We start from the raw sequence: 23,508 nt of genomic DNA, 5'->3' as shown, positions 1-23,508 counted from the left end.
GTGGTTTAGGCATAGGTCAGAGTTCAGAGGATGGATTTCTCTCTGAACATGTGACTGTTCTAAGTTTATAGTTGTCCTGAGAGTAGAAATGCCAGTTTTCAAGGTTATGTGCTATGTCATTGTGGGAGACTGACATTTTTATTAGTTGCAACAATGGAGACTCATATGGAAGAATTCTCAGCTACCAAAGATTGGATAATTTATGAGCCATAGATCTGTCAACTTCCTTTGGTGTGTGTATCTAGGTGAAGGATTCTCATGATTTGTTCATGGGAATATAGCTTTTCTCTCTATAGCTCACAGAAGGAATTGTGCAGATTTGCAGGAAAGAACAGTATTTCCACATGGTAGGGGTTGAGAAAATCCCACTGAGCCAAACATTGTGCATGAAGACATTCAGAGGTAGAGGATGGAAAAACTACAGAAAGGAGGCTCCAGTACATTCTTTTCTCCCTCAGCTTCTGGGGTGTTGAGGAGCTGGTTGAAATCCTGCACCAAATCACCTTGAAAAAGTCAACATTGGATTGGGATTTCGATAGGGATTATACTGACTCTAGATCACTTTGGACAGTATGAACATTTTGACAACTTTGAATCCTACAATTCACAAAGACATGATGTCTTTCTTTTATTTGCTTTTTTATTTTTGTTTTAACTTTCTTTCATAAATGTTTTGTTGTTTTCAGTTTGCAAATCTTTTAAACTTTTTAGTTCTGTTTCTTTCTTTCTTTCTTTCTTTTTTTTTAAAAGATTTTATCTGTTTATTTGACAGAAATCACAAGTAGGCAGAGAGGCTGGCAGAGAGAGAAGAAGGGAAGCAGGCTCCCTGCTGAGCAGAGAGCCCTACGTGGGGCTCGATCCCAGGACCCTGGGATCATACCTGAGCCGAAGGCAGAGGCTTTAACCCACTGAGCCACCCAGGCGCCCCAGTTCTGTTTATTTCTAAGTATTTCATTTTTTTGGTAATAGTAATTCTGGCCTTATAAAGGAAGTTCAGGTGTGTTCTTCCTTTTCAATTTTTCAATTTCCTTTTCAATTTTTTAGAAGTGTTTGAGGATTGGCATTTATTCTTTTTTAATGTTGTATTGTAGATTTCACCAGTGAAGTCCTCTAGTCTTGGGGTTTTCTCTCTTCGGAGGTTTCTCCTTATGAATTTAGTTTTCTTGTTCATTATTGATCTGTTCAGGTTATATATTTCCTCATGCGTCAGATTTCATAGATTCTATGTTCCTCGGAATCTATCTATTTCTTCCAGGTTCTTTAGTATATAATTTTTTAGTATATAATTGTAGTAGTGTCTTATAATCCTTTTATACTGTGGCATGAGTTTTAGTGTCCCCTCTTCCATGTGTGATCTCTTCTTAGTCCACCTAAAGTTTGTCAATTTTGTTTTACTTTAAAAACTACTCTTGGTTTCAGTGATATTTTTCTTCTGTTTTCCTAGTCTCCATTTCATTGATTTCCACTGTCATCTTAATTATTCCTTCCTCTGGAAACTTTGGACTTATTTTTTTTTTTTTCATACTGTTAGGTCACTTGAGATCTTTCTAAATGTAGGTGTTCATTGCTAAAAATTTCTGCCTTAGTATTGCTTTTCCTGTATCATGTGTAGTTTTCCTGTATAGTGTGTAGTTTTAATTTTTTTGTTTTGACATATTTCTAAGTCTGCTTTTTATTTCTTCTTTGACCCAAAGGTTGTACAATAATGTGTTATTTAATTGCCGTGCTTTTGTGAATTTTTCAGTTTTCCTTCTGCTATTGATTTTGTTTCACTTCACTGTGCTCAGAAAAGATACTGTATATGGATTCAACCTTCTTAAGTTTTTGAAGACTTATTTTGTGACCTAACATATAATCTTTCATAATCTTCCTTGTACACTTGAGAAGCATGTATTTTCCACTGCTATTGGATCAAGTGTTCTATACGTGTTTGCTAGGTTCATTAAGGAACAGTTTTATTCAAATCCATTTTGTTCTTAGTGACCTTTTTGTCTATATATGTTCTATCCATTGTTGAAGGTGGAATATTGAAATCTCTTACTATTACTGTGGTGTTGTCTATTTCTGCACTTATATCTGTTAATATCTGCTTGATGCATTTAGGTATTCTGATGTTGGGTGTATAAGTATTTATAATTATTATATCTTGCTGGCAAACTGACCCTTTTATCATTATATAAAGTTCTTATTTTTGACAGTTCTTGTTTTAGAGTCTATTTCATCGGACATAGGTATAGTCCTGCCCTCCTGCCCTCTTTCATTAGCCATTTGCAAAGAATGATTTTTCTCATCACTTTACTTTGAGACAATGTGTGTCCTTAAATCTTAAGTAAGTCTCTTGCAGACAGCATAGAATGGGATTTAAAAAATCCATTTAGCCAGTCTAAGTCTTTTGACCGGGGAGTTTAACCCATTTACATATAAAATAATTATTTATAGGTAAGGACTTAGTCTTGCCATTTTGTTTTCTGTGTGTCTTGTAGTTCTCCTCTCCTTTTTCCCCCCTTCCTTCCTGTCTTCATTCCTTTGTATTTTGTTGATTTTTTGGTATTGTTATGCTTTCATGATTTTCTCTTTCTTTTGCAGAACTTTTGTCTTGGATCAAATTTGGATCTCCTTTTATTTGAGTTCTTTCTCTTAGAATGGTACTGTGTCTTTATCTCAGATTACTTCCCATTGCATTGATCTGCAAGTGTTCTAAATGCTGGCTTTCCAATTTGGATGTGTAGACTTTTTGTCTTCTTACTCAATTATCATTAACTCTCTCTTTTTTACTGGATACTTTTGTTCCTATCACCTAAGGCAGAAATCCCTATAATAACAGCTAGTTCAGAGGTGAAGTTGTCTAGAGTATGTCTTTGATAAAAAATATTCTACAGTTGTCTTCTGCGTAGCAAACGTGCAAGATTGTGCCATTGCTATATCAAGAAGAATTTTATATTTCTTTTTGGCTGTAGGAAGGGAAAATAATTTGTTCTAGGAAGAGCCCAGATTTCAGTATAAATGGTGCCCACGGAATTGTGCAACAAGGCAGCATTAATTTTGGGATGAATCCTCTTGCATGATTCAATACTCATTCATTTCTGGTTAATCTTTATTTCTCAACCCAATAAATATTCTTTGACTACATAGTTGGGAGTGAAACCATGAATTTTCAGCAGAATACTTAGACGTTATGCCTTTTGTTTAAATATATTAGCTGTCCTATTGGTATATAATCTAACCCAAAGCTTTATAGAGAATTATTCCACTAAATACATAACTCAGAGATTTTTCTATACATGTGACATTTTTATGCTGATTAGCAATGTCCCTTTGATCAGCAGCTTGTAAATGCATAGAGGTTTGTAATTGGAAGAGACTAGAGTCATCATTTAGTCAAATATTGATATGAAAGAGGAACCATTAAAGATTAAAGAAAGCAAGGGGAGCACACTATACTTAAACTCACTAAACTCACGTAGTTTGACGTCAAGGCCATCATTCTTTCTATGAGTCATATTGTTCTTAATATATGAATGAAGTTTTTGTTTCTTCTCTGGTCACGTGAATTATTACCCAAGATTACTCTGTGGCTCCCAAGCTTCCTCATGGCATTTTTCACTCCTGAGTTTCTGAGGGTGTAGATTAAAGGTTTATTAACATGGGTGTTAATATGGTCTAAAACACCGCCACTGCTTTGTCAATGGGGAAGGTGACCATGGGCCAAAGGTACATGAATAGGCAGGATACAAAGAACAGGATAACTACAGTAACAGGGGAGGCGTGGGTGGACAGGGCCTTATGCTGTCCTTTATTACTGTGAGTTCTTAGGGAGTAAAGGACGAGGACATAGGAGGTGGCAAGAATAGAAAAAATGAGAAGACACATCAGCCCACTGTTGGTGGCAACAAAAAGTCCAAAAATGTGAGTGTCAGTGCAAGAGAGTTTTAGTAGAGGGAAGAGGTCACAGATGAAGTGGTCATTGACGCTGGGGCTACGGAATGGTAAGCAGACCTTAAAAAGAATTTGAATCAGAGTGTGAAGAGATTCCCCAGCCCAGGCCATGGCTACCATGTGGCCACACATTTTCCTGTTCTTTGCAATCCTGTAGTGTAGGGGCTTACAGATGGCCAGGTAGTGGTCATAGGCCATCACTGTGAGCAGGATGATCTCCACTCCTCCAAAGAAATGCTCTGCAAAGAGCTGAGTCATGCACCCACTGAAGGAGACAGTTTTCTTTTCCGTGAGTAAGTCAATTATCATTCTGGGAACCATGATAGAAGAGCAGCAGCTGTCTACAAAGGACAAGAAAGACAGAAAGAAATACATGGGGGAGCCCAGGGCTCTGCTGGATTTGATTGTCATGTCAAGGAGTATGTTGCCTGCCCCAGTGAGAAAGTAGATGATTATAAACATGGGGCGCCTGGGTGGCTCAGTGGGTTGAGGCCTCTGCTTTTGGCTCGGGTCATGATCCCAGGGTCCTGGGATCGAGCCCCACGTCGGGTTCTCTGCTCAGCGGGGAGCCTGCTTCCTCCTCTCTCTCTGCCTGCCTCTCTGCCTACTTGTGATCTCTGTCTGACAAATAAATAAATAAAAAATAATAAACACAGTGCACAAGAGTTTCTGCACATCTGGGTTCTGTGTCAGGGCAAGCAGGAAGAATTCTGTCACATTGTTCATTTGTTCGTAAATCCACTTTGGCATCTGGATAATTGGTTTGTCTATGAATAGCACAGGGACTGCAATTGTGGCAGATGAATTCTGATCAAGCAAATCACTTCTGTCAGGGTTGCTTTCTTTGAGACTAAAGGCAACTCCAGGCAGTTAAACTCAGACTTAAAGTTGGGCCTTGTTACTAACTATAATGAACACATTGCCTCTTCACCCTCTGACTGACGCACAGACATATGTGTGCATACATTCATGCATACACTCATTCATATCCACAAATACAGTTTTACAAATGCACGTTCCTTTTTGTAATTACACATGGTTGGATATTCTTCATACCATCACCAAAAAAAAAAAAAAAAAGAAAAAGAAAGAAAGAAAGAAAAAAAAAGGGAAAAAAAGGAGAAGAAAGAATAGAGTGCATTAATGCCTTCAAATAAAATAAAGATTTAAGAAAAAAAGTATATATGTAATTTCTGGCTGAAGAAGAGCACATTAAGCAGATGCAATGGTATGAGAAACAGGACAGATTAACGGATTCAGTTACATCAAGGTCGTGAACACCCTGGAAAAATACTTGAAACAAGTAAAACAAGTATATGGAAGTGGTTTTTACAAAAAAGGTCTACTTACACCATTGTGAAAATAAGGGCAAAACTAGTAAGTAGAAAACTCTAAGATTTAAGGAATAGATCTAAAATAATCCTCTATTTCACAAGTCATCAAAGAAGTACCATTTAAACACAGTGAAATGCATTTGACACAAAACTTGGCTAAGATCTATGATAGTTATGTTACCCAGTGCTGGTGGCTGTGTGTTGATATAAAATCTTCTGGAAAGAATTTTGACAACATGTAATAAGGTTTATAATGTAATGTAATAAGGTTTATAACTGGTTATGTCAGGTACTCCTTCGGCTTGGGAATCTATTCCAGATAAAAAATATGGATAAAAATTAGTCATACAGGTTGTATTCCATAATTTTTTGATGATAATAAATAAGTGAACATATTCCAAATATTTGCATTAATATGAATAATTAAGTGAATTATGGTAATGAAATATCAGGAGGACATTGAAGTTATTTACAAGAGTTTATAGTGTGGAAAGATCCTTCTTCCAATATAATATGGAGTGGAAACCACAAAATATAAAACAGTTTATAATGATATAATGATATAATGATATCATTATATCATTATAGTATAATGATCTAAAATGTCTAAAATGTCCAAAATGACATGTATACATAGAAAAGTATCTGAAACAAAACACAATATAAAGATTAATAGTGTTTACTCGAATTATGAGTTAAGGGCATTTTTACATTCTTCAAAAAATTTTTTGATCCAGGTTTTCTCCAGTAGATTACCTTTATAATCAGCGAAAAAATTTAGTAAAAGTAATGTTATTTTCTTACCTCTGGTGTGGGTTCATAATCTCCTGAGTGACTGTGCTTTTTTTAATAGACTAAGTATAGTCATTATGCATAAAATTCTGTGAAAGTAGGTACACATATTTAAATCTAACTCACCTTAGGGACCTAGTATTACCTTGATAAAAAACTGCTAATAAAAAATCAGTGTACCTACCTGTCTGTATGCCTTTGAGAAAGAAAGAACAGATTCATTCCAGAACAGGTGTCTTCTCTTAGAGCACACTTGGTATGGAGGTTGCTGTCACTACCCATTCCCAGCAACTGCTCTGCAAGTTCAACCATTTTTATCTTAGGTCTCTTTCTTTTGCTCACTTAGTTCCTTGAAAATTATTGCTGAGAGAGACTTCCTAAATAATCGAGTTTATTAGCTGGGTTTAGTTTTGGATTCTAGGGTCACACCTTCCTGTGAGTGTCATCCACGTGCATCGTAGGTCAGACACTTACTCTTTACTTAGCTTCTAAAGTGTTGGACTTCATAAGAAATTGAGGGGGAAAGCCTAACAACTGGGGGGACATCTCTCTCCAGCCCACCGTACCTCACATTTGCCAGTATTTTTTTGTGTATGTGTGACAAGATGAAGTATATTATAAAGACTACTTGATCTGAGATCCACACTGATATAAAGCCCTGAAAATGGTATACTGTGTTAAAGCACAAACATTAGGAATTGCAAGCAGCATACAATCAGCAACAAATGCAAGATGCCTTGGAGTAGCAGGCAAGTTTGCTGCAGTTAGCTCTTATAAGTCTTTTTTCCTTAGTAAGCCTGTGCTCAGCCCAGAGTTATTTTTTTGGTCCTTGGGAGACTGGATCCAGCTATGTTGGAAACTCAGAACCAAACAGCTTCTGTGATGTGTGGCTGGTTATTTTTATGTGGTCTTCCTGGGTCCATCTTTATTAATATTTTCATAGATGGTTTTAGGGAAGTTTTAAAATGGATATTAGGCATGAGGGAGGCTCTGACCTCTCAGCTCCCAGAGGATTAGAATTAGCAGCTTCAACCAAGATGGCAGCCAGGTCAATTTTTCATTTCTCTCTGGGGGCCATGGCATCTGTGACAAAGGGTGTTGGGGAGAGCCATCTGGGCTGGGCTAGCAGCCCCTCTATGATTGTGTTTAGGAAGTGGTCCTTGGGGCTGGGATAAAGGCACAGAATGTTCTATTCATGGGGGCATGGGTGCATGAGCCAGTCAGAGTCTATAAAATAGCCTTAATAGGGATGCCTGGGTGGCTCAGTGGGTTAAGCCACTGCGTTCGGCTCAGGTCATGATCCCGGGGTCCTGGGATCGAGTCCTGCATCAGCCTCCTTGCTCAGTGGGGAGCCTGCTTCTCTCTCTGCCTCTGCCTGCCACTTTGCCTGCTTGTGCTCTCTCTCTCTGACAAATAAATAAAATCTTAAAAAAAAAAAGCCTTAATAATACCTATCTCACAGAGCTCTCGGGGGGGGGGGGTGGTTTGAGCAAGATGACACAGGATAACCTCTAAGCCAGTGAAAAATGCTATTCTAATGCTAATGCCCCAATGGTCTACACCTGTAGGCTAGAGAAGGTGCTCTTAAAATAGAAATCTGAATCATTCTGAAGAGAAAAATTTTGCTGGTTCTTCTCTTTGCTAACTGTGTGACACTGGACAAGTTCCTTAGCCTTTTTACAGCTGAGTTCCCACATTTGTAAAAAGGGGTTGATAATGGTACCTATCAGAGGACTGTAGTAGGGTTCTACAAGATAAAGAGCAAGGATTCACTGCTGTCTGTTTTTTCTGTGCAGATATCAAAGCTCATGGTGTGACCAGTTTGGGTTCCTGACAAGAATTGTTTCAACTACACACACACACACACACACACACACACACACACACTATCTTATTTTCATTAGTCTTTTGGTTGTTAGAATCTGTGCATATACAGAAAGTAGAGAAGATCTATTTAAAGTATCAAATACTGATTCATATAATTCTAAATCTTTCTAAAATCTAATTTTAGAAATTATAATTCTAAAATCTTTTTTTTAAATTTCTTTTCAGCATAACAGTATTCATTGTTTTTGCACCACACCCAGTGCTCCATGCAATATGTGCCCTCCCTAATACCCACCACCTGGTTCCCCCAACCTCCCACCTATGCCTCCATCAGAAAGAATGAATACCCAACTTTTGTAGCAACATGGACGGGACTGGAAGAGATTATGCTGAGTGAAATAAGTCAAGCAGAGAGAGTCAATTATCATATGGTTTCACTTATTTGTGGAGCATAACAAATAACAGGGAGGACATGGAGAGATGGAGAGGAGAAGGGAGTTGAGGGAAATTGGAAGGGGAGGTGAACCATGAGAGACTATGGACTCTGAAAAACAACCTGAGGGTTTTCCAAAATCTTTTAATGAACATTTGATTTGTCATGACTAAAGAAATCTGACAGTGAAGTTGGGAGTACCTGAAAAAACTGTAGGAATAAAGGAAAAATGGACACAATGAGAACTGACAAGTAATAAATTAATGTCACTCTGCTAAGTATGGTATTTTATATAATTCTTAAATAATCCCAAGAGGACAGTACTGCTAATTCTGCTTTATGTGTAAAGAGGTCGATGTTCACTGTGAGCATCGTTGGTCAAGATTGGAGAAGATAATCTTTAGTAGAGCTTGGATTTAAATACAAATGGATCTAATTCTAAGCCTGAGCTCTTACAATTATGCTGTGGTACCAGGTAGACACTGGTTCTGTGATGTGTCTCATGCACTGGGAATGATTGGCATCAGGGTACAGATTCAGACCCTGGGGGATTATGAAGAGTCTCTGGTTCTCCCAGCAGTGGCAGGCAGGACATATTCCTCAGACAGATCCCAGGTGCCTCAGTGACTATGAGGAGAGCCACAGGAAAAGGAGGACATTTTTTAATCTTCCTTTCCTACCTTTGGCTCCAATATGAGAGATCTGCCTAAACATTGTCTTGGAAATTTTCTCTCTGAAAATTTCCTGATGCCTGCAGAGTGGAAGGAAGACCAAGTAGATGTTCAGACTGAGGAGCAGGGACATCCTCTACATGATTGGGGTGTGGTAGGTTCCCAGAGAAGTAATACATCAAAGCGATGAGCCTAGGTGTGAAACCCAGTTCTTCTATTTACAAGATTCTATGTATGTCATTTCACTTGCTAGAGTCTGAAAAAGAGCCCTATATAAATTGACATTATTGGGAAGAATACTGGTAAAATGAGTGTGTTATACATAGACCATACTTAGAAAATACTTTTCTGAAATGAATTGAGAGAAATTTTTGCATTTTCTACTATTGTGATACTGATGGCTAATATTTGTTGAATCCTGGCTAACTTTGGCAGCTTCGTTATGTTATTTACCTTCCACATGCATCAGTTTCCTTTTCTGCAAAATAGAGATAACATTATTTCATAGAGTTGTTACAAAAATGAAATTAGTCACTGAGTGGAACATCAGCATGTGGGTGAGTTTTTTTTTTGGGGGGGGTGGGAGAAACTTGGTATATTGAAATGCTGGGGTATAGAGCTAAGAAGGAAGGTTGGGGGAAGAGGATAGAGAGAGATTGATTAGAGATGTAGGGAGAGTGGTCAGTGGAGGCACATTAGGTGTGGCAGACACTGTTACCCACAGAGTGGCAATTTCCCAGCTTCTTTCTTTCTAAGGAAACTCCATTTCTTCCAGTGTTGGGGAAAGTGTGGTCCATCCCCAAGCCATAGTTGTGACTCTGGATTAGTCTAATACAGTTATGGTAATACCTTCCTCTTTTTAGTGATCAATTTAAGGGCTGGCATGTGACAAAATTTTGACCAATGGGAGACAAGAAAAACTGGGATTTCTTTTGGGTGATGCTTCTCTGTTCCTAAAAAGAGAATCAGGACAATAATTTCTCTTTCCAAGTAATGCCTTCTGTAAGGGATGTCAGAATTGCCACCCAGAGATGCATCAGGGCGCTTTTGAACTGGGAAGTTGCCTCAAACAGCCAAAGAGTGTACAGTTTACAAGGTGATGGCTAGGTTATTACTGGACTTTATTTGAAACTACTTTTATGTTTACTGAAGGATATAACATTATTTTGAGATGTGAAATACCCATAAGTCCTGGGATATATAAAATAATCATTCTAGTAGGGAGGAAAATGAACAGAAAATTTATTTTATTAATTAGAAATATAAGTACAGGATTTGTGAAAGAGGGAACCCATCGCACACATGAACAAGTGACTGCCTTGCCTTTGAGCCCTACATTAGATCCTCCTGTGGAGTTACTTACCCTCATAGCTGAATGGGTCCTTCCCTATGATCAATTTATGGTCGGAGCCTATTTTGTGTATAGGTGGTGTGTTCAGTGTGGAGAGCCATCACTCAGTTTGAAAAATGGCTGAATGGAAAATGATTATTGAAAAGGAAACTATAGATCCACTCAGTGTGTTAAGAATGGTGTTCTTTTGGTACCAGAAGATCCAGATTATAACTATAGTGATCTAGTATGACTTTTCTTAGGTTTGGGCAATAGTCAATGGGCTGGCAATGAAGTCTGCAACAGGAGACTTGGATGACTGGAAGATGTGGAAAACCCAGGGTTATATCAAATGAGGGGTCCGAGTGAAAATTAAATCGATAGCAAGAAGTAATTGTTGTTAGAAAGGGAGCATCCAATCAGTAATAGTGTAACTGTTATTTGGTTTAATATTATCATTTATAATTGGTAGGATTAATTTGATTTCAACAAAATCTATAATACTTAAATTGATGATCAAATATATTAGGAAGTGGAATTAACATCTTCCATGATGTTCATTCAATGAAGTCTGATTGGTTAGAGGAGGAACTAGGATTAGTTAACAGCTAATTGTTACACTAAATCTACCAATTGATACTTTTCATACAATTTTAATTTCTGTAGTCAAGGGAGATTTAACAGTTCTCCAACTTGTGCTTGTTTGTGATTAAGTTTATGGTGGAATATTTGGTTAGCTGAAATACTTCTTTAAACAATACCAATCCTTTATTTGATGATACAAGTTATTAACACTTTGCACTTGGTCTATTATTTTACCTGTTGTATGAATCATGCAAAACTTGCAGGAGAAGGAATGATTTTGAGTGATTTAGTCTTGACCAAGAGTCAGAGAGTGGAGTGTGTAGGAAAGGGTTATTTTACTAGTCAATAGGAAAGTCTTAACTCTGGTCATGCAGGGCTTTGACCATTGTATAGGATAAGACGAGTGGAATTTTTGATATATTTTTAAAGTCCCAAACTCCCGATCTCAATGGGAAGGCTGCAAGCTTTTTCCCATTGAGGATGATATTTGCTGTGGGTTTTTCATAGATAGATTTGATGAAGTTCAGGAATGTTCCCTCTATCCCTATACTTTGAAGCGTTTTAATCAGGAACGGATGCTGGATTTTGTCAAAAGCTTTTTCTGCATCAATGGAGAGGATCATGTGGTTCTTCTCTCTTCTCTTATTGATTTGTTCTATCACATTGATTGATTTGCGAATGTTGAACCATCCTTGTAACCCAGGGATGAATCCTACCTGGTCATGGTGGATAATCTTTTTAATGTGCTGTTGGATCCTGTTTGCTAGGATCTTGTTGAGAATCTTAGCATCCATATTCATCAGTGATATTGGTCTGAAATTCTCCTTTTTGGTAGGGTCTTTGCCTGGTTTGGGGATCAGGGTAATGCTGGCTTCATAAAAAGAGTCTGGAAGTTTTCCTTCTGCTTCAATTTTTTGAAACAGCTTCAGGAGAATAGGTATTATTTCTTCTTTGAAAGTTTGATAGAATTCCCCAGGGAATCCGTCAGGACCTGGGCTCTTGTTTTTTGGGAGGTTTTTGATCACTGCTTCAATCTCGTTACTAGATATCGGTCTATTCAGGTTGTCAATTTCTTCCTGGTTCAATTTTGGGAGTTTATAGTTTTCCAGGAATGCATCCATTTCATCTAGGTTGCTTAGCTTATTGGCATATAACTGTTGATAATAGCTTCTGATGATTGTTTCTACTTCCTTGGTGTTAGTTGTGATCTCTCCCTTTTCATTCATAATTTTATTAATTTGGGCTTTCTCTCTTTTCTTTTGGATTAGTGTGGCCAATGGTTTATCGATCTTATTGATTCTTTCAAAAAACCAGCTTCTAGTTTCGTTGATACGTTCTACTGTATCTCTGGTTTCTACCTCGTTGATCTCTGCTCTAATCTTGATTATTTCCCTTCTTACGTGTGGAGTTGGTTTGATTTGTTGTTGATTCTCCAGTTCTTTAAGGTGTAGAGACAGCTGGTGTATTCTGGATTTTTCAATTTTTTTGAGGGAGGCTTGGATGGCTATGAATTTCCCCCTTAGGACCGCCTTTGCTGTATCCCATAGGTTTTGGAGTGAAGTGTCTTCGTTCTCATTGGTTTCCATAAATTGTTTAAGTTCTTCTTTGATCTCCTGGTTGATCCAAGCATTCTTAAGCAAGGTGGTCTTTAGCTTCCAGGTATTTGAGTTCCTTCTGAACTTTTCCTTGTGATTGAGCTCCAGTTTCAAAGCATTGTGATCTGAGAATATGCAGGGAATCATCTCAGTCTTTTGGTATCGGTTGAGCCCTGATTTGTGACCCAGTATGTGGTCTATTCTGGAGAAGGTTCCATGTGCACTTGAGAAGAATGAGTATTCTGTTGTTTTAGGGTGGAATGTTCTGTATATATCTATGATGTCCATCTGGTCCAATGTGTCATTCAATGCTCTTATTTCTTTATTGATTTTCTGCTTCGATGATCTGTCTATTTCTGAGAGAGGCATGTTAAGATCTCCTACTATTAATGCAGATGTAGTGAAAAGAAGGGCCATCTGTACCCCAATGTTTATAGCAGCAATGGCCACAGTCGCCAAACTGTAGAAAGAACCAAGATGCCCTTCAACGGATGAATGGATAAGGAAGATGTGGTCCATATACACTATGGAGTATTATGCCTCCATCAGAAAGGACGAATACCCAACTTTTGTAGCAACATGGACAGGACTGGAAGAGATTATGCTGAGTGAAATAAGTCAAACAGAGAAAGTCAAGTATCATATGGTTTCACTTATTGGTGGAGCATAACAAATAATATAGAGGACAAGGGTAGATGGAGAGGAGAAGGGAGTTGAGGGAAATTGGAAGGGGAGGTGAACCATGAGAGACTATGGACTCTGAAAAACAACCTGAGGGTTTTGAAGGGGCGGGGTGGGAGGGTGGGGGAACCAGGTGGTGGGTATTAGGGAGGGCACAGATTGCATGGAGCACTGGGTGTGGTGAAAAAACAATGAATACTGTTACGCTGAAAATAAATAAAAAATTAAAAAAAAAAAAAGTAAAAAAAAAAAAAAGTCCCAAACTCCCCTGATGATGCCAAGAATCTTTTTTTCATTTTATTTTACTTTATTTTATTTTTTTTTACTGTTGGCTTTTACTTAGCATGACTGACTTGACCAGAGGGCCATGAATACTGCATGGCAAACTTCTTCCCTGAGCTTTCACGAAGCCCAGGCTTATCTCATGCTGGTCTTGATGGTTCAACTAGAGATGAAGCTTGTTTGTCCGTGTGAACAAAGACTCTTGGGCAATTGTTTGGGCATCTCTTCGACCTTCGGTGCTTGCCTGTACTCTGTTTCTCAGTTCTCAGTATCATTGGTCTTCAAAAAAATGCGTTATATGATTATGCTTTGTGATTTCTTGTGAGTCCCTTCAAATATGCCAACTTGTGCTATCTTTGCAGTTGATGTCTCCACGAAAAGTGATTTTAGGGTTAGTTTGGATAAAATGAGATGCACAAAGATAGAATTCCACAATGTTACATCTTCACCCTTTCACAATATTTTTCCTTTGTGTTGCCTGACACAGATCACCATTACTTGTTTAAATTTATGTATACTGAGGGAAGCTAATATTGATGCCCAACACACAATATCTTTGAAATTAAATTTGAAAACAGTTATTCCTAAGATATTTTAGGGTGGATCATAACCTCATCCCAACTGCAAATGTAGCCCCATTTCCAAGTGTCAAGATCAGTCCTTTGATTCCTTTGTTACCAGAGATGAGGATATCTGCCTGGGTGCGTGCCCAAAGATGTATTAGCATAGCTCCTGTTATAGTCAGTCCCGTGGAAAAATGGAAAAATTTTATGGTTGAGCTCAAAAATGAAGGGGGGTAAATCAGAGGGGGAGACAAACCATGAGAGACTATGCACTCACGGAAATAAAGTGAAGGTTTCAGATGGGAGGGAGGTGTGAGAATGGGTTAGCTCGGTGATGGGTATTAAGGAGGGCACATATTGCATGGAGTACTGGGTGTTACATGCAAACAGTGGATCATGGGACACTACATCAAAAACTAATGAAGTACTGTATGGTGACTAACAAAACAGAATAATAATAAAATTTTTTAAAAAAGTGAACAATAAGCCACTTAGCAAAAAAGAAAAAAAGGAATTTAATATTGAAGTGTAACTGATGTAAAATGTTATCAAGGTTGACCTGTACCATGTAGGGATTTGACAGTTCTATACTTTCAGTGCTCACCAAGGTAAGTATAGCCACCCATCTGTCACCATACAACAGTATTACAATATTATTGATTATATTCCTTATGCTATACTTTTTAACTCTTTGACGTATTTATTTTATAGTGAAGTTTGTACCTTTTAATCTCCTTTACCTATTTCACTCTTCTCCCCACAACCACCTCTGGCATCCACCACTGGTAACCACCACTTTGTTCTCTTACTTGAGTTTGTTTGCTTGTTCTGGGACAACATATATATGAGAAGGGAAAGGGTCAGAGGGAGAAGCAGACTCCCCACCAAGCAGGCAGCCTGATGCGGGACTCGATCCAGGGATTCCAGGATCATGACCTGAGCTGAAGTCAGTCGCTTAACCAACTGAGCCACCCAGGGACCCAGGACAACATATATTTTTAAAAGGCCTTCATGTACAGTTAGATCTAACCTGATCTATAGTCCTGAGAACATGAGAAATGTCAGCATCACATGACATTCAATCCCTGGTTGTGAAATCACCCTCTGAAGACAAGTTTCTGAGCTCTTCCTCAAGAGTCCCAAGCTCTGTGCAGAGATAGGTCTGTTGGTTTCTGGCACTGGGCTTTCCCTTCTCCTTCTCCCAGAGCAGCAGAAGGAGATCCATCATCAGGGAGAGGTTTTGAAATAAGTTCTGCTCAGACATGTCACGGCTGCTCCAGCCAGCTCCCCCTTGGTTATTGCAGAGATGTTTAAGGGCATTTGTGTCCTAGACTAGGGAGTTGGTGGGGGGCTGGCTTTTAGTGTCCAGAGATCCGCTCACAGTTCCCATTAGATTCCTTGATGAGAAAACTCACTGCTATGCAGTTCCTACTAATATACAGATGCCTTTTATGGCATTTGAAGTACAGTGAGGCTGGCATAGATGTTTGGTCCTCCTGTGATTATGGTTAGTGAATGATGGTTGGTAGTGGTGTTCTTGGGCTCCTCTTGTCAGCAACCATTGACCCTGGCTTACTTTCTGTGCTGGTGACATCTCTGAAAGCAGTAACCATATCTGAGCAATATCACTAGTTTTTAGCTGATTCATTTTTTTCAATCTAAATTGTTTAATTTTTACAACCTGAGAGTATGCAATGCTATTTCCATTTTACAGGTTGAAAAAATCAGTAGAGAAATGAAGCACAATGGTTACATTGACAAAGGTAATTAATGCAGGAGACAAGATGAGTAATCAAATCCGGTTGATCCAAAGCTTTTAATCTCTGACTTCAAAGCATCTATTTCTTAATTATCCTTGAATTTCCTTATACAAATGTTATGAATTATTTTCTGTAATCCAGATCTGTGGTCATTGTTGTTCAGTTTTGTGACACAGACTTATTCCTATGTCACTTATAATTTCCTGTCCCAGCTGTTCAGACTCTTTCTTTGTCCATGTCTAAAATGCAACTTATTTATTTATTTATTTATTTTATTATATTAGTTGCCATACAATACATCATTAGCTTTTGATGTATTGCTTAAGATTGGTTGTTTATATATAACACCCAATGCTCCATGCAATATATGCTCTCCTAAATACCCACCACCAGGCTCACCCATCCCCCCAGTTCTCCACCCCTCTAAAACCCTCAGTTTGTTTCTTGGAGTCCACAGTCTGTCATGGTTGGTCTCCCCCTCTGGCTCCCCCCTTCACTTTTCCTTTCCTTAACCTGATATCCTCCATGTTATTCCTTATCCTCCATAAGTAAGTGAAACCATGTGATAATTGGCTTTCTCTGCTTGACTTATTTCACTCAACATAATCTCTTCCAGTTCCATCCATGTTGATGCCAAAGTTGGGTATTCGTCCTTTCTGATGGCTGAGTAATATTCCATTTAAAACACAACTTTAACATACAGTTATTTTCTGCCTTAACTCTACAAACTTGATCAGTTATATTTCTTTTGCATCAGCCAATTCTGTCTCTAATTCTTCTGTAGACAATTGTATACTGCAGGGAATGGTGGTGATGTAAGTTTTTAAATGTACCTTTGTGTCTAAGTGTTCTCTTATCGGGACTGCAAGAAGTAAAGCATTCTTTATTGCTGTGGTGCAGGAATATTTATTAACATCTCAAATTCAGGAAGATAAGAAAAAGTATATTTGGATGGAAGTACTTCTTGAAGACTCACTGGCTTTCTATATATTATTGCATATATAGAACTTTTCCTCATAAAATAAAACTTCCTTCTAGCTGTAGTGCAGGGTGTAGAGAGTATTGAAAATACTGCTGCAGAACCATTTCATACCAACAATCAGGGCAACCTTATGACTTCTGTGGCCCCTTGCTACTTTGTCCTCATGAGTCCTCCTCCATGAAAATTATTAAAGATCATATTTTATGAATGCATTGATATAACGATGACATACCCCAGCCTGGATTTGGATTATATTCATTTTTTTCTTCTTATTTTAAAAGAAATTAAGCATTTCAAGGGATCCTAGAATTATTGTGGGCTCTAGGCACTGTGCCTACTGTTCCTGGATGGATATGTTGACGCTGTCTACAAAATATATGATCCTGAAGAAAAGCTATGCAAACAGGAAAATTGACTGTCCCACATTTAATCAAGTAAGAAGGGGAATAAATCTTTCTAAATTTTCACTAGATATGTTTATGTAAATACTCTAATCCCAAGATTCATTATCACCAATTTTCATTATTTGCCCCCAGAGCTTCTTCATGACATTTTTCACTTCTGCATTTCTGAGGGTGTAGATTAATGGGTTCAACATGGGAGTAACTAGGGTACAAAACACAGTCACAGCTTTGTCAGCGGGAAAGGAGGTCATGGGTCTCAGGTACAGGAATGAACAAGGTACAAAGAATAAGATGACAACAGTGACATGAGAAGCACAGGTAGACAGGGCTTTGCGACGCCCTTCAGAGCTATTAGTCCTCAGGGAGCGTAGGATGACAACGTAAGAAGTAACCAGCATAGAAAAAATGAGCAGACATAGTGACCCACTGTTGGCAGCAATCAGGGGCCCCAAAGTGTGAGTGTCTGTACAGGCTAGTTCCAGGAGAGGTATTAAATCACACATAAAATGGTCAATAACATTGGGGCCACAGAATGGTAACTGGACCATGAACAGAACCTGGATCCCTCCATGAAGAAAGCCTAAAAGCACAGCCATTCCCACCAAGAAAGCACATACAAATCGGCTCATGATGGTCATGTAATGCAAGGGCTTACAGATGGCTACATAGCGGTCATAGGCCATGGCAAATAATAAGATGATCTCAGCTCCTGCAAAGAAATGTTCAGCAAAGAGCTGAGTCATGCAGCCACTGAAGGATATGGTGTTCTTATCAGAGAGCAAGTCAAAGATCATTTTGGGTGCAATGGATGAAGAATAGAAACCATCTATAATGGATAAATAGGACAGAAAAAAGTACATGGGAGATCCCAGAGCTGGGCTGATGAAGATGGTGATGGAGATGAGGAGATTACCTGCCAGTGTGATCAAGTAGGTGATTAAAAGCACAGCAAATAGGAATTTCTGCAGTTCTGGATTCTGGGTCAGGCCCAGCAGAATGAATTCTGTTACATTGCTCATCCTTCCCATGGAGTCAGCTTGAGTTATGAGCCTATGGTCCATCTGGAAGGATCAACATTTCTGAGTAGTATTTTGAATTCAACAGTGAAATCTTCCATCACCTCTTTAGTCCTGGCCTCGGGGGTTGCTGGAGCCACACTTTCCACTCACCTCAACCACTTTGGAGACTGTTATAAAAGAGAGTCGATAGAGGTAGATAGAGGTTAAGTTTCTCTTACTCACCTAAATTTTATAATGACAATATGTTTCAAACACCAGAATAAAAGGAAAATGATATTATGACGGTTGACTCCTAATTGACTTCAAAGCTCTGGCTCTAAAATCTTATGGATGTCTCTTTTTCCTCTGCTTTTGGTACAGATTTCATCAATAGCAATTATTCTGAGGTTATAGTTGCCCATTGACATGAATATTTATGGGTATATGAATACAATATTCTTTAAAATGTGAAATGTACAGCAGATAGGAAAGTGCTATCCTTCCTATATCTACACCAGCAGTGCTTTTTGAGCTAGGATTCCTTTCTGTCAAATGAATGCACATGCACACTGAGAAACAGACCTGCAGATGGTATGTTTCCCCTTCAGGATGCTAAGGGCCCATCTTTATAACAGCTCTTTGAGCTGCATCCACTCCACTGCCCTGGATATTGTATGACTCTATAAGACTGATACACACTCACTCTTCTCACATCTTTGGATGCAGAAATGGAAGCGGTCCAAAGTTCCCTGAAAACTCCTCAGTAGTTCTTAAGTTAATTTTCTGTGCAACTGGTCTTTCATCACATAGAATAATGGTCTGGTGCAGAAAAGGTGGTTTTATTAAAGCACGGGCACATGGCCTGTGGGTAGAAAGAACTGCTGCACCAGGTGTGAGGGGTGGCTGCTTGTATACTTGGGAGTTGGGGGAGATAAGGAAAAAGGAGGTTTCAAAAAGATTTTCCTATGTTAAAGTCTCAGAGGTTCCTGGAGGCTTTGCCTTTGTCAAGTTAATGTTGTTTTTCCCTCTAGCAAGGCATTAACATTAAGACATTTGGGAGCTTCCTGTCACCCATATCCCACCTCTGAAATAGATGAATAATTATTGTTAATAATAATTAATAAATCTAGTCATATTTTACAAATGGAGTTAAATGAGTCATGAAGTTTCCCTGAATTTCCTATTGTTTTGGGAAAAATGTTATCTAAGATAATATAAGTTTTTCTTTTGACACTAAGTTTAATCATGTAAGATGAACTTGAAAGTTTCATTGCTGATTGGTTGAAAAATTGAATCTAGACAAGAATATATTCTTTTTTTGAATGATCTGTACAGGGATTTTCCTAGTGCATACATGTTACACGTGATCATAGGAGATTTAATTCCTTCTACCCTTCTCTTTCTCCTTTCCTTATCCCTGCTGAAAAAGTAACAACTTATTTTTCCTCAAAAGTTCCTGGACACAGAAGTCAGCAGTCAGCATCGTGACCTTTCAGCTTCAATTAAGGTGAAGAGAGGTACCTGGTTGGCTCAGTCAGTCAAGTGTCTGACTTTGGGTCAGGTCATGATCCTGAAATCCCAGGACTGAGTCCTTGGATTGAGTCTCGCATTGGGCTCCACGCTTCTCCTTCTGCCCTTCACTGTGCTTTTCTCTCTCTCTCTCTCAAATAAATAAATAAAATATAAAAGAAATAAAAGTGAGGAAAGTATCTTTTGTTTTCCAGAAAGCTCAGTCTCTTTAGTTTGTTCTCTATCCATGGCTGCTATAAGTGGGAACTATGTGCTTCATCATCCCTAATAGATTTACTCCACTAATTCTAACTTCAGTGTGGCAACGTAAGTCATGAAAAGGGGAGCCAACTTGAATAATCACATATAGAAACCTACCAAAGCGATCCACTTCTACATACACATTAACCATAATATGTTAAAAGTGACCTTAGTTGTTCTCAACAGCATCTTGTGTGGCAGCATTACAGATCACGTTTTAGTGGTATTTTCATGTCATCATGTTCAAATTCATTTGAAGAGAAAAAGGTTAACTTCACTTCATAGAATCTAGCTATAAAAACTCTTCGTAAATGTTGAAAAAGAAAAACAAAACTGGGGGCATCACGTTGCCTGATTTCAAGCTTTGCTTCAAAGCTGTGATTACCAAGATAGCATGGTACTGGCTCAAGAACAGACACAGAGACCAGAGGAACAGTGAAGAAAGCCCAGATATGGGCCCTCAAATCTGTGTTCAAATAATCTTCGACAAAGCAGGTAAAAATATCCAGTGGAAAAAAGACAGTCTCTTCAATAAAAGGTGCTGGGAAAATTGGACAACTATGTGTAGAAGAATGAAACTCAACCATTCTCTTACACCATACACAAAGATAAACTCAAAATGGATAAAAGACCTCAACGTGAGGCAGAAATCTATCAAAATCCTAGAGGAGAACATAGGCAGTAACTTCTTTGACATCGGTCACAGCACTTGTTTCAAAATATGTCTCCAAAGGCAAAGGAAACAAAAGCAAAAATGAACTTTTGGGACTTCATCAAGATCAAAAGCCTCTGCACAGCAATGGAAATAGTCAACAAAACAAAGAGGCAATCCACAGAATGGGAGAAGGTATTCGCAAATGACAGTACAGACAAAGAACTGATAACCAAGATCTATAAAGAACTCCTCAAACTCAACACACACAAAACATATAATCACATCAAAAAATGGGCAGAAGAGATAAACAGACACTTCTCCAAAGAAGAGAGACAAGCGGCTAACAGACACATGAAAAATGTTCATCATTATTAGCCACCAGGGAGACTCAAATCAGAACCACATTGAGATATCACCTTACACCAGTTCCAATGGCCAAAATCAGCAAAACAGTAAACAACAGGTGTGGAGGATGTGGAGTAAGGGGATGTGGAGAAAGGGGAACCCTCTTACACTGTTGATGGAAGGCAAGTTGGTGTAGCCACTTTGGAAAACAGTGTGGAGATTCCTTAAGAAATTAAAAATAGAGCTTCCCTATGAGCCTGCAATTGCACTACTGGGTATTTACCCCAAAGATACAGATGTTGTGAAAAAAAGGGCCACCTGTACCCCAATGTTCATAGCAGCAGTGGCCACAATTGCCAAACTGTGGAAAAAACCAAGATGCCCTTCAACGGACGAATGGATAAAGAAGACATAGTCCATATATACGGTGGAGTATTATGCCTCCATCAGAAAGGATGAATACCCAACTTTTGTATCAACATGGACAGAACCGGAGGAGATTATGCTGAGTGAAATAAGTCAATCAGAGAAAGTCAATTATCATATGGTTTCACTTACTTGTGGAGCATAAGGAATAACCTGGAGGACATTGGGAGATGGAAAGGAGAAGTGATTTGGCAGAAAACGGGGTTGTGGGGGGCAAACCATGAGAGACTGTGGATTCTGAGAAACAAACTGAGGGTTTTTGGGGTGGTGGGGTGTGGTGCACAAACAATTAATTTTGGAACACTGAAAAAAATAAAAAAAACTAATCATTAAAAGTAATTTGGGAAAATTAAGTTAGTCTATTTAAAATTTGTGGAAAAAGGTTGAATTATTACTGACCTAGATCTAGTTGGTTGTGGATTCCAGTGTTTTTACATTGCACTCAGTCACTGTTTTCTTTCCCTGAGAGCATAGCCCCATAGCTGCAAATATACTTTAAGAACTAACAAGTGGGTCACTGGAATTCTCCCTCTTGAGAACTCTCCCAGTCTTGGTCATTTTAGTTCCCATTCTCAGTCTGAATTTACCCAGAAAATGAGCTGATTAGTTAGGAAACTTCAATACTTTAGGATAAATTTCTACTCACTTTTTGGCCTCCAATGAAAGTATAAACACGTCTTCAAAATACATATATTTTTCAAAGATCAGAAGTACATGTAATCTATAGTAAGAATAACGGAACAAAGAAAAAGCTTCATCAGAAAAAGCTAGTATATAGAACTATAATGTAGAAGTGCAACTGCTTGATTGGATATATATATTTTTTCAAATCTTGCCAAATTTATGTTTCCCAGCAAGTCCAAGAATAGTGTGGAGAGAATGTCTCCTATATGAATCTCAGGCTTGTTGGTACATGCTCTGCCTCTGTCATTTACTTAAATGTCCTGTAATTCTTCCTCATAGACTCTAGAGAAATATTTAAATAGACTTTCACGAAGTGCAGGATTTGCTAACGCATTGACCTCACAAGTCCTCAGAGGATTAGTAATTGGTCCTGTTGGAATCTTTACTGGAAGCCTCAGCCACAGTTTTTTGCTTTCCCCCACTTGGCACTCAGAAACATCATTAGAAGCCAGTTTTAGAAATGGGGGTGTGCTTTGGTGAGACATGTGTCTGTGGCTATAGTTTAGGGTGAGATTTTGTTAAGACAATAGGAAAGCTTCCTGATAGGGCTTTGTTGCTCATTTCGACATTGTTGAGCCTGGCACAGGATGGGGGTGGTTTAGGCATAGGTCAGAGTTCAGAGGATGGATTTCTCTCTGAACATGTGACTGTTCTAAGTTTATAGTTGTCCTGAGAGTAGAAATGCCAGTTTTCAAGGTTATGTGCTATGTCATTGTGGGAGACTGACATTTTTATTAGTTGCAACAATGGAGACTCATATGGAAGAATTCTCAGCTACCAAAGATTGGATAATTTATGAGCCATAGATCTGTCAACTTCCTTTGGTGTGTGTATCTAGGTGCAAGATTCTCATGAATTGTTCTTGGGTATATAGCTTTTCTCTCTATAGCTCACAGAAGGAATTGTGCAGATTTGCAGGAAAGAACAGTATTTCCACATGGTAGGGGTTGAGAAAATCCCACTGAGCCAAACATTGTGCATGAAGACATTCAGAGGTAGAGGATGGAAAAACTACAGAAAGGAGGCTCCAGTACATTCTTTTCTCCCTCAGCTTCTGGGGTGTTGAGGAGCTGGTTGAAATCCTGCACCAAATCACCTTGAAAAAGTCAACATTGGATTGGGATTTCGATAGGGATTATACTGACTCTAGATCACTTTGGACAGTATGAACACCTTCACAACATTGAATCTTACATTCCAGAAAGATATATCTTTCCATTTATTTGCGCTTTTTTTGTTTTAATTTCCTTTCATAAATGTTTTGTTGTTTTCAGTTTGCAAATCTTTTAAACTTTTTAGTTCTGTTTATTTCTAAGTATTTCTTCTTCTTTTTTTTTCTTGTAACAGTAATTCTGGCCTTATAAAGGAAGTTCAGGTGTGTTTTTCCTTTTCAATATTTTAGAAGTGTTTGAGGATTGGCATTTATTCTCTTTTAATGTTGTGTTGTAGATTTCC

The 23,508-nt window shown here is 38.4% G+C and overlaps 2 protein-coding genes across 2 annotated transcripts; both read right to left on the bottom strand.

The window, feature by feature from the left end:
• Positions 1-3,660: 3,660 nt before the first annotated feature.
• LOC308350785 (olfactory receptor 4C5-like) lies at positions 3,661-4,347 on the bottom strand (the record flags this gene model as incomplete). The annotated part of the gene is made up of 1 exon (XM_080816275.1): positions 3,661-4,347. One exon carries the CDS (start codon positions 4,345-4,347, stop codon positions 3,661-3,663), a length of 687 nt encoding a protein of 228 aa, XP_080672401.1.
• A 12,914-nt stretch (positions 4,348-17,261) lies between these two features.
• Positions 17,262-18,236, bottom strand: LOC308350784 (olfactory receptor 4C45-like; the record flags this gene model as incomplete). The annotated part of the gene is made up of 1 exon (XM_080816274.1): positions 17,262-18,236. The coding sequence occupies one exon, from the start codon at positions 18,234-18,236 to the stop codon at positions 17,262-17,264; it is 975 nt and encodes a 324-aa protein (XP_080672400.1).
• Between the last annotated feature and the right edge of the window lie 5,272 nt (positions 18,237-23,508).

This window comes from Martes martes (genome assembly GCF_963455335.1).
Source record: "Martes martes genome assembly, chromosome: 10".
NCBI classification, from domain to species: Eukaryota; Metazoa; Chordata; class Mammalia; order Carnivora; family Mustelidae; genus Martes; species Martes martes.
Note: the sequence above shows the minus strand (reverse complement) of the source record. Positions and strands in the feature narration are given on the sequence as shown.